Here is a 12,124-nt window from a genome sequence, read left to right on the forward strand (position 1 = left end):
CTGCTAATCGTAAATAATTCTTCTTTTGCCCATCTTCTGACCTAAAGATCAAATAGGGTCACTGAAATTTGTTTGAATTTTCTTATCTAATAATAACTTGTTTAAAATTCAATGTCTAAGCTTGACCTGGTCACCTTTGGCTAGAGAGAGCAGGGCAATTTGGAGGATGATTTGTCTGACCTCTCTTAAGTACCTGTCTTAAGATAAGATGAATTTCCTTCTGGATGAAGGACTGTGAAATGAACTTAGGGAGTTCAAGTGTTAATCCTGTAGGATTAAGACATCAAATGTTTATATACCTGAGCAAGGGCAGAGGAGCCTCACTGACAATGAACACTAAAATAAATAAATACCTCTTAATGAACTCAGGGATGTTCTATTTTGTATTTTCCATTGTGCATTTGCTGTAGATTTATATGCAGTTGTAGATTTGGAGAAAACAAAATATTTTTAAAGAGAAATTAATAAATTTATAAACCGATTGATCAAATTTATAAACTGATTCAGCAAATATGCATAGAACTTACTTAGCTGTTATTACAGATGCCTAGCAGAGGAGAAATACAGTGACATTTTTATTTTTATTAAATCTGTTTTTGTTATATCTCTAATTGAGCAATTTTTTATTTCCTAAATAGGAGAAATCTCAAATTAGGTGACCCCCACCTGCATCAGTAACAGAGATTCAAAGAGTAGAGGTTTAAGTAAGACACTTTTAACTCCAGGAGCTGTCCCTTGATTGTTTTGCTGTCTGTGTTTGGCAGCTGCGCACGGAGATGGAGGAGGAGAAAAGGCAGGCTGTGAACAAAGCTGTGGCCAACGCACAAGGAGAGATGGACAGAAAGTGTAAGCAAGTAAAGGAGAAGTGCAAAGAAGAGTTTCTAGAAGAAATTAAGAAGCTAGCAGGTCAGCACAAGCAACTGATTTCCCAGACCAAGAAGAAGCAGTGGGTAAGTGTCAAAAATGTATCACAAGAGAGTTAAGTGGAAATGTAAAATGCATCCTGCAGGAGTTGAAGGGGATTTCTTCCTTGCTTTTAACTGCACTGCTCTTTCACTGCTCTTTCAGCATTAAGGCTTTCTCCTTCATATAACTGTTTCAAATCTTCTCCAAATTTCAACTTGGCATTTTGATTACTTTCCATCTTAATTTGTTAGTGCTAACAGCAACATTCTCTCAAGTCCAATCAGATCTTAGTATCCAAAATATTTTTTTCTAAATGCTGTTTTACTCTGTATAAGACGTGCTTTGCATTATGTTCACACTCCTTTGATCTTGAGACCTCAGAGGGTACAATATCTGGCTGCATCAATTTAGATTCCCCTGCTAATAAGGCTGTTAGTGATATCCTTTTGGCCTTTTCCTCTCCTTGCTTTTTCTAAGACACGCATTCTGAAATGTATTCCTCTCTTGTTTGGTCCTTAAGTGCAACTCTGCAGCACCAGCTGCAAAAACCACGTTGGTGTGCCCTCTGGAAAAGTGAAAATAGACATCTAACTTACTGTTCTGCTACACACAACAAACTTCCCCCTGGTTTTATTTGGATTGTGGTTGGTGTTTTCTCAGGCTGGAGTGTTCCTCACACATGGCTGTACAGCACCTAGCCAAACACTGCAAGAACCATAAACTGTGCTGCTTGCCAGGAGCAGAGTGCAGGTGGAAACTGCTCTGCCCAGGAGCTGGGACCTGGCACACACACAAAGTCTGCTATTCCTTTGTTAATTTTCACAGAACAGGGGAGCAAAAGCCATCACTGAGGAACTCCTACAGCACTGTGACAGTTGTCTGTAACACACAGGGGTGTGGGCACAGGATTGTAGCACTGGTGGGGCTGGAGAGGGGCAGGAGCCTCCAGGAGATGGCACCAGCCAAGAGACAGCCAGTCCTGCCACCCCCTGCAGCCCCATTTGCCTTCTGCTCTAAGGGGCTGTTTGCTGCTGCTCAGCCTCATTAGTCCCTGTGCTTACATGAAACAATGGGCCCTGCAGGGAAAACTCTGCTCTGGAGAGGAGTGGAAAAAATACTCAGGCAAGACAGTCAATCACTGACTATCACAGATATGAGTTTGGTTTTTGAAAAGAGAATAATTACTTCAAATGCCCCAGTTCCTGCAGTCTTCATTTCTGTTCCTCACAGAGGTTTTACTGTGGGTGTTATGATGGTGCAGTGCTTGGGTCTGTCAATAAGAGATTTCCTCCCTACCTGTCTCTGCAGACCAGAGAAGTTATTTTTGACTGCCTTGATGGAGTTTCTGTGCTCAGTGTGTCACCAGCTGCTGGGGCCTGTGTGCTCACCTGTGGCACTGGAGAGGGAAATGGAACTGCCTTTGCCCACTATAGAATATGTCAAATTACCTCTGTTCTGTCAGGAGTGAAGAGCACAATGTGAACCACTGTCACCACTCAGCTGACATGCACTAACTGGGGCACAATAACATCATTGTGAGGCTGGACTCTTGGCTTTAGCTGCTTTTTGGTAGTTTTGAAGGTAGGATTTTCAAGAGAGACTGACTGGAGTTAGCTGCTCCAATGTGCCTTTACTATATCCTTCAGACTAATCAAAAAATGCCCTGGTACCACATCACTGAATTTATTAATGAGGACATAAAGCTTCATTACTGAGCAAAACAATCAAAAGATAGAAAGAGTATTTGACAATCTTGCCTATTTCTGTGGCCTCAGACTATCTGTCAATCACCAGCCTAAATGAAGGCATCATGCAGGCAGCTGGTTTGCATGTGGCAGGAGAGGGAGGGTCAGGATAAACACCTCTGCATTCAGGCTGATGGATCTGCCTGCCAACACACAGCCCCAGGCAGCTGGACTTGGTCCAATTACACAACTCCCCAGTGATTCTTCCTTCAGTGCTACTAATGACAGTCCCTGGTGTGTAGTGCTGCACTTGTGTGCTGCTATTATAATGATACCTCCGTATCAAAATCTCATGTAATTAACACACATACTAAATGAGTTTTGCTGGCTTTGCTTTTTAATTAGGAGCAGAGACCTCTGGTTTTGTGTAATGCTGATGTCTGTGCTTGGGAATACAGCTGCTATTATTCACACTGTATTTGTCTTTTTCTCATACCTAAAAAACAAGTCCAGCTGGGATAAAGGGATCATTTTGCTGGTAGTGTACAGGACATGAGATGTGCTTCCAGCTCTCAGAAGACTAATGCACAGTTAAAAGAATAACAGTTCCTCTTTCTCTAGCTGGTCACAATTGACTTAGCCCAATTTCATTTTTATACCTTCAGAAAATTTGGGTTTAATACAGATACCTCAAGTAAATAGCAAAGAAAAGGAAGAAGTGTAAAGGCAGCAGTAACAATAATGAGATTATGCACCTCCGTGGCCTCTAGGGTTCAGGCTGCAGTGCTGGTCTCAACAATGTTTCTATTATAGTTTCTCCAAATTATTTTATTTTTATATAAGACTCGTTTAAATTGGTGCATAGGTCATTTCATAGACAGCTTTCAACTTTTTTCTCTTTCAAATCTATTTACACATATATTTATTTTAACTTGCAACAGGTGGGCTTTAAGTGAATGAGCATTGTCTGTGATGTGTACTCTCTGAAACAAAACCCCAAGTGATTGATAACATTTAGAAAGAGGAAAATACAAAGGAAAGAGGAAAATACAAAGAAAAGAGGAGGCCTGAGGCCAGCTGGCATTTTGCCTCCAGTGCCACATGTGTTGGTACCAGCACAGATGACATTATTTTCCTTTTGTAAGTGGAGATTTACATCCCACACTTATGGCCAGCATATGTAAAGGGAAGTGCAGGACCCACAGATCAGTTGTCCTCTCCTGTCATAGCATTTTTTGATCTCTCCAAGTCAGCAGATGTGAATTTGCTCTCTGGGCTGAGGCCCATGCTGTACATAATGGAGAGCCACAGCTGCTCCCAGCACCTTTCCAGCAGATGATCCTGATGGCTCCCACAGGCCTGTGGGCAGCCAGCAACATGAAAAACCTGGAAAACAGCTCTCAAGAGGATACTTGTTTGCAGACATTTTTACAAATAAACTTCCCAGGAGCTAAATTATGAAAGGAAAATGGAGAGGTTCCCTTCTCACACAGCTAGGGCAGTCCCTTTATTGCTGATATAAATAAATGGTTATCAGTTTAGCCAGTGTAAATGTTGGCTTTCTTGGATCTGTCTTTCAGTAGTGTGGGTTGTTGTGGTTTTTCTTTTGAGGCAGTTGGGTTTGTTTCCTTTGTAATTCTGTTTTATTAGCAAAGCTGTAGCTAGTCAGGACATAAAAATTAAATTGTGTGTTATTTTGTGGTTTGATAGCAGCCTGCACAGACTGTGTGATATCCCTCCCCTTGTTCACCATCACGCAATGAGCATTTCAGACTGGATTCCTAAAGATGCCTCCTGATTTTGAGCAGACCAAATTCAGAAGGACAAATTTGAGGTCATTAGAAGCTGACTGTCCAGGATGCAGAAGTATAAATTGATCCCTTAAGCAGCAATGCCACCTTATCTTATGGAGTTTTGTCAAAATGACAGTTCATGCTTTTGCAGCACTGCCTTAAGGGGCATAAACCTGCCTGAAGACAGGGCACTGTGTGGGTGCTGTGCCTCCTTGATGGCCACCCTTGGTGCTGACCAGCATGTTGCCTTCCCTTTCTTATTTCCCCAGAGGCCACAGGGTTATTTTCCAAGTAGATTTCCAGCTATCAGAAGGCTGGGGGTGTTCTCTGTGTTCCGAGGTAGAAATCATCTTTGCTGCAGCTTTCTCCAGAACCAAATAATTCTGCATTAAGCATGGGCTGTGTAGCATCTTTCTTTCAGGAGTTTTGTGCAGTGCTGGCAGGCAGGACAAAGGGCAAGAGCCCAGGTAGCCAACCTGTGTATGACCTTGGGTTTATCTAAGACTTGGAGGAAAAACCACTTTTTTGATCTGCTCAGTAGCACTCATGGAGCACAAGGTTTTCCCTTCAGGAGGTGGCAGTGCTGGCTGCCAGTCAGCAAACCCCAGCGACAGCAGTGTCCTTACAGGCTGACCCCACATGGGTTATAACAAACCCATAATTCTTGTCTCCTGGGATGCCATTGTTGTGACTTTTGACATTTTCTAGACCTAAAGGATCTTCCCCAGCAATCTCTGGACAAGTCAGGCTTATAAAGAAACCTCAAACACTGATTTTCAAGACTGTGCAGAGCCTGTTGGGGCCAGCAGTGCCTGTTGATTTATTGTAGCTTTTAAGACATAGATCAGGGTGCAGTTACACAAATATAGGGTAAAAGATGCTTCCTGCACTGTGTGCATGAAAAATGTCACTCCACAATTCCAAGAGATGAGTTTTCTTAAGTGAGAGATGATTTTTGGAAAAGCAATAATCCAGACTCTGGAAAATAGGAAAGCATTGTGTGGATTTGCTGAAGATGGCTGCTTCACTCAGCACATGTGAAAAATACTTGGATGCCCTGAGCATAAATAAGAGGAGCATTGCTGTGCACTGTCAGAACTCAGTACTTCCCTCTGGGTGTCCAGAGTTGCTGGGACCCCTGCCAGGGGGCTCAGAGACCCTGGCACGCAGCCCAGAACACCTGTGGGTTTGATTATGACCCATGGAGCAAATTACAGCTTTGTATGAAGACCTGAAAGCCAAAAAAGTTTAAGTAATGTAATAATAAAATTATCACTAAGTGAAAAAGTAGATTTTGGGGTTTTTAGAATGGGGGTTTTGGGGACAAGATGGAGCGACTTGGGCGTGTCCAGCCTTTCTTCTTCTTCTTCTCTACCTCCATCTTCTGCTGTGATGTTGGCACTTTTGGATTGGTTTAGAGTAGAAGCTCAGTATTACATTATTACTACAATTACTTTCCAATACCTATAGGTGATAGGTATTGGAAAGTAATTGTAAACATTGTACACCTAGTTTTTAGTATAAAGATATAACACCGCCCCAGGGGCAGGCAGAGTGCCTGGAACTGTCCTGCTGGATGGACCTTGGTTGGACAGGAGAAAAATTTTTATAGATAAGGAACAATAAACAACCCTGAGACCAAGAAATGAAGAGCTTTGACTCATTCTTCGAATGTGTGGGCTGAAACAGAGACATTTCAGGTGTCTCGGGGCTGCAATAAACTGCAACCTCCCGAGAGTGCACGTGCTGGCGTGTGCAGGGCTGGGGAACGCTGGTGAGGACGGATCTGCCAGGGGGATAACCCCATCTCTTTTGCTCTCCCCAGTGCTACAACTGTGAAGAGGAGGCCATGTACCACTGCTGCTGGAACACCTCCTACTGCTCCATCAAGTGTCAGCAGGAGCACTGGCATGCCGAACACAAACGCACCTGCCGCAGGAAAAGATGAGAGGGCTCCTCCTCCCCTAGAGCGCCACCCCAATGATTGCTATTCTCAGACAGAGCGGTTTTTGTTTCCAAAAAAAAAACAAAAAAAAAAAGCCAAAATTGTTTAGAATTTGCTTCCCATTTTGCACCAGCCTTTAAACACTTTTCTTAGAAGAAATTTTGCACAGTTGTTTCAGTCTTCTGTTAGAAATGCTCCTCCAAAATTTTGTTGGCAAAATAATTGAACATCTGTTGGAGCAGGTTACTTCAAATAATTTTAAACTAGAGGATTTGTTGCATTTTCAGCAAATTTTAAGACATTTTTAGGTTTTACAGAGATTTTAATCTTTAAAAACAGCAGATCTGAAAACAAAAAAGTGATGCAAGTTTAACAAAAGTTAAAAGTTTAACATGTTTAAAAAACATTTAAAAACTAGTTCTGAATGTAAGAAGTACAGAACTGTTTCAGAAAAACGAAGCATACTACCTTGATGTAACGTTTATTTCTTAACCTTGTTGAGCTGGTTTTGTTCAGCTTAATTTTACTGTTTAAAGGCATTATCTATTGGTTATACCAGTGGGTACATGATTGAATTTAGGGAACAGGGTTGACACAGCAGGTGCTAGTCCTGCATATTTTTTCTTAAATATTTCCCAACTGTGTTTTATTTTCATTATTTCTTTTCAATATATAACTTTTATAACAAAATATTAGCTTTGATCTTGTAGTTTAAAATCACAGGGAACTGGGGTAATCTTTTACTGAGCTGGATCTTAGAGAAAAATGAATATTTAAATTTTGAAGTTTGCACATTTCGTCTTTGTTCTAACATGAGTGCTTATAACAAGAATAAGAAAAACCAAAAAAAAAAAGAAAAAAACAACAGACAAACAAAAAACCCAACTACCTTTATTCATACTTGGAATTTTGAGGCATACAAATTACTTTATTGCTCCCCCCTTCAGCCTCCCCAATTCAATGTCATTTGACCACCTCTGATCTGGTGTCACCTGGTCCATTGTAACTGATAATAAAAGGAGAAAAAGCACTTAAGTTTCACAGAAGCCGTTATGTTTGTAGTAATGGGTCATTGCCTAATAATGAGCTCCATCACTGTACTCAGAATGAAGAATAATGCATGTTAATTTTCTTGTATTAAAGATGCCGTGATTTGTAAAAAGTCTGTATTTTGCGGAATGTCTGGATTAAGAAGCATTACCAATAGGAATGGATCGATAGTTGACAAATGATTTTCTTTTTGTTTGTTTTATATATAGATATATGAATTGCATCCATGTTCAGAGACAATTTTTTAAATAGATGTAAAGCTTACTTAATTAGCTTTTCTTTTAAAGTGTCTCCACATTTTAGTTTCTTTCAAAGATTGGTCTTAGACTGAGTCATATGCCCATTAATCATCCAGCTATTTTTTGAGAAGTTAGAGGAATAATTTGTAAATATTTATTTAGATCTTTGATATTTATTGAAAGCAATTACATGATGGAACGATGGAAGCTGAAGAATCAGGAGGAAAGCCTTTTAAAAAGTTTTCTCTAGGATTTGTCAGGGTCATTGTAAAGACAAAAATATAACTAAGACTTCTGTGAACTACCACTGAAATTCTGACCTTTTTTACTTACAGTGGTGATATACGTTAATTGACTAGATACTGCCAAATAATGCCCAATATGTTGCAGAAATTAAGTGGCAAGTCGATTGGAAAAAATAGTAAGTAGATGGTAACTTGTATTACCACAGCTGCATTATTGCCTGATAAATGTGTAATTAACTTTTGTCGCCTCTGTGTTGTGACTGTAAAACACTTCACAACTAAAACTCAATCTTGTTCGATTACTTTACAAGTTCCAAAACTTCGATCCACCCCTATGAAAGCAAGTATTGTGGAAATATTTTTGGTGTAAAATCATTCCAGAATATGTAATATTTAACTGATAGCTGCATGAAAGTAAGATTCGTGTTACTTTGGCTTTTTTGTCTCTGTTGACACGGTTGCACATTTCCAAGTTACTACAGCGTGAAAACTGTGTGTTTTAAAGAAAAAAAAAAACAAAACAAAAAAAAAAGATTGTGGCCTGGTTTTGTATAAGTTTTAGGTAAAATTACAATTGATTGTTTTAGGAACCATGATTTAAAATTAATTTTTTTCTGCAAATCATAAAGCTATATTAAAGTGTTGAGCTTAGCCACTATGCACATTGTAATTATTCATTGTGGCTGTCCAGTTTATGATGCATTCTGGCATTTTGTAAGCTGCTCTGACTAGCAATATATAGAGTCATTTAATGTGTTAACATTGGTTAATAAATGTATTTAAAAAAAACCCTCACTGAATGTGTCTGTGTTGATTTTGTCCTCACATCTTGGGGTGGGCAGGCATGAGGCTGCTGTTAGAATTGGAGGGAGGACGGAGGCTGTGCCTGAGCTCCCAGGAGCCTTGGTCCTGGCTGAGGGGAGCCAGCAGGGCCAGGGAAGGCTTTCAGCATTTAACGTGGCTCTCAGCACTGGCAGTGAATCCTTCCAGCCCGGGCAGTCACCCCAAGTCCTGGTTTTAGAGCCAGGTCCTGCGCTGGCACCAGCCAGGCTGGGCTCAGCCCTGCTTTGCCCTCACCAGAGGTCCTGAGGGCCCATGGACAATGTCCTGCAGCCACCCAAGAGAAAGGGCTTGAGGCAGAGTGGGTCATCCTGGAACTCCACCGGGAATTCAGTGTCACAGACATGTTTTATGAAAAATCCTTTCCTTAGGATTTTATCTCCTGAGAAGCTGGGAGGCCTCAGGAACAAAATGCAAACAATTATTATCTGCTGCTGTGGAATGCAACAGGTGCATCGGTCATTGGTCTCACGTGGTTGTTTCTAATTAATGGCCAATCACAGTCAGCTGGCTCAGACTCAGGATTTTGTTATCATTCTTCTTTTCCTTGCTAGCCCTCTGATGAAATCCTTTCTTCTATACTTTTAGTATAATTTTAATATATCATTTACTTTTAATATAATATATATACATATCATAAAATAATAAATCAGCCTTCTGAAACATGGAGTCAACATTCTCATCTCTTCCCTGGTCCTGGGACCCTGTGAACACCACCACAATTCAGGGCTGCAGTAGGGATGCTCTGGGAGTTGGTTTCAGTGTGGCAATTCAGAATTTCCTTATGGAAATTCAAACCTGGCAAGACCTGCAAGTCCCGAGGGATCCCTCAAAGTCTCTTTTATTGTTTCACTATCCAAACAGTTCTGTTCTTACACAAGTCATATTTTATTCCTTTATCTGGATGAAACTCAATTTAATGGCAACAGTGAATAGTGAATAAGCTGTCAAAGCAGGATCAGGAATAAGCAGCAGGTCCCTTCAGCTCCCATCCCAGGGAATTTTCCCTTTTTGATGACTGCAGTCACTCTTCAAGCTCAGCACTGCTCACCAGCACTCCAAAGGCAGAAACCCTCAGGGAAAAGGCTCCTCCACTCCCTGCCCCTCTCCTCCTCTCCCCACATGCATTTGCCAGTTCAGGTGACACCAGTGGGGCCAGGATCAAACAGATCCCTGGTCATGCCAAGGCATCTTCTCACCTGCAGATTGTCTGTGACCTGCTCTGCTCCATCCCTGTCCCACACTGGGCCCTGTCAGTGCCTGCTGGCACAGCAGAGCAGCAGAGTTATCCTTGCACTGCCCCAGCTCTGCAAATTTCCTTTCATCAGGAAATTCAGGGTGAGGGGGGGGCTTGCTGAGTTCCTGCAGCATCAGCACTGCAGGCAGTGGTCCTACAGCAACAGCCTTAAAGGCTTCAACATTTTATTGTTGGCTTCTCCTATTATTATCATTATTGTTGTTGTTGTCATTAATTAATTAATTATTTTTTATTACTTTTTAAACTCTAGCTATTCCTTTATTTTAATGAGGAGGAGCTGTGGTTTCTGCCTCCTGCTTCCTTTAGGTGGAGTGAGCTGCCCAGCTCATGGTTTGTTTGCCTCTCACAATCTTAGATGACCAAGTATGTGAAATATGTTTGGGATTTCTTGCTGGTAGTTAGGGGCCACCCTGTCAATTTTAGCCTCCCTGAGTGTGAGCACATCTGTGATCTGTGCACATGCCTCTCAAATGCTTTCATAAATGAAATTGGGGGAATATCTAAACCAGAGAGGCCCTTCTTGTGTTGTCTCACGTTAAGGAAATGCAATTGCAAGTAGAAAGGTCCATCCATTTGTGAGAATACTAGAATATTGTTGAGTTTAAGTGGGAGATGATTACAGTTAATGTAAAAGGAATAAAACCAACTATCTTGGACCTTCCAAACCCCATATTTTACCCTAGTAAAACCTATTTCCAGATGTCAAAAGCCTTAACAGTATGAGAGACTGAGTAATGCTCTTTGAAAAATAAATGCTGGTTATTAGAGGTTCAAAACTGTAAAATCAGAAAGAGAATCAAGAGGAAATTAACTCTGAATTATCCCTCCTGCTCCCCATGGCCCTGCTTGCCCAGGACCTCTCCAGCCCCATGTCCCTGGAGCAATGAATGAGGCACAGAAGGGAAGTTTCATCCCTTCAGTGATGACAAATAGCAATGAAGAGGATGAAATTAAGCACAGCATCCACTTTGTAGATAATTTGTATGTGGAAGGGGGCTGATAATTGAAGATTATTCAGAAGAAATGCCAAGAGAGGCAGAGCAGTGCACACTAAAAGGCAGAGGGATGTGTTTGTTTACAAAGCCACCGGGCAGTTGCTGAACTCCCTGAGTGCAAACGAAGCTGGCGTGAAGCTTCAATGGAAATAGGATTTACCCTGGAGAGGGAGCTAAAAATAAACTCAGCTCTGCATCAGGAGACACTGTGAATCTGGTTACACAAAATGCTTTACTAGTGCTTGAAAAAGGACTTCTGCAGAAGAAAACAATGTTTATTAATAAAGCCAGAGCACGTTCATTTTTAACTATTTCATTAACAGGAAAGGTTAGGTTCATTAACAGGAAAGGTGGCTTTTTCAAACAGCCACTGTAGGTGGCTTTGGGGCCCCACTTGCTGCCACATTCTGGCTCTGCCTCCCACGGCAGCTGTGCGAGCCAGCTCTGCACTGGGCCGGCTTTGAGCCATGATCCCACCATGCCTGAGCACAGCAAAGTGCTTTTGTCCCTTGTAACAGAGCCTTCAAGGTGAAAAATGGCTTCATTAAAAAGGAACTCAGTGCCTTGCACACAGCAGCTCCTCAGGTCCCTGTCACCAGGAAAGAGGGCTTTGTCACTGTCCTGGTTGGGAGGTGTAGGAGCTGGCTCTGCTGTGGCTGGGCAGGGAGCAGATGAGGCCCCAAACCCCAGGGCACAGGCAGGGACATGCCCTGCTGCTGGCCCTGCAGCTCAGCCCCTCCAAGGAGCAGCAGCCCTGGCTCATTCCCAAAGGAGAAGCAGGGCCAGGAACTCTGCCATGCGTGCCTGATGTGCTGGACAGAGAATTGCTTTGGCTGCCACAACACTTGCCTGAGTGACAGAGCCTTTTCCTGGCTTTTCACAAGTCTGTGAAGACCACAAGGGCCGCAAAGCCTTTTAGTTTTGCCCCAAAGAAATGCAGGATGTGCAGCTCAGCCATGCAATTCTGTTTTCCCACTGACACTGGAGCCAGCAGCGTTTTAACCCTGGGCTCCCCAGTGCCACAGCAGGAGCTGCTATGGCAGGCTGGGAGGGGGGGCTGGATGCTGAGAGGAGCCCAGCACTGCCCTGCCCTGCCCAGCACTGCCCTGCCCTCCCCAGCACTGCCCTGCCCTTCCCAGTGGTGTTTCTGCTGCCTCTCCCTGACAAA

At 42.3% G+C, this 12,124-nt stretch overlaps 1 protein-coding gene across 3 annotated transcripts in view; it reads left to right on the top strand.

The window, feature by feature from the left end:
* ZMYND11 (zinc finger MYND-type containing 11) overlaps positions 1-8,658 on the top strand; it is a 106,316-nt gene extending 97,658 nt beyond the window's left edge. For all 3 annotated transcript variants that reach the window (XM_058819275.1, XM_058819284.1, XM_058819291.1), the window contains 2 exons: positions 765-950; positions 6,210-8,658. In XM_058819275.1, the coding sequence (XP_058675258.1) occupies positions 765-950; positions 6,210-6,332 (309 nt within the window). In that variant the 3' untranslated portion in view covers positions 6,333-8,658. The remainder of the gene's footprint in view (positions 1-764; positions 951-6,209) is intronic.
* Positions 8,659-12,124: the final 3,466 nt, after the last annotated feature.

Source organism: Ammospiza caudacuta, chromosome 1 (genome assembly GCF_027887145.1).
Source record: "Ammospiza caudacuta isolate bAmmCau1 chromosome 1, bAmmCau1.pri, whole genome shotgun sequence".
NCBI lineage: Eukaryota > Metazoa > Chordata > Aves > Passeriformes > Passerellidae > Ammospiza > Ammospiza caudacuta.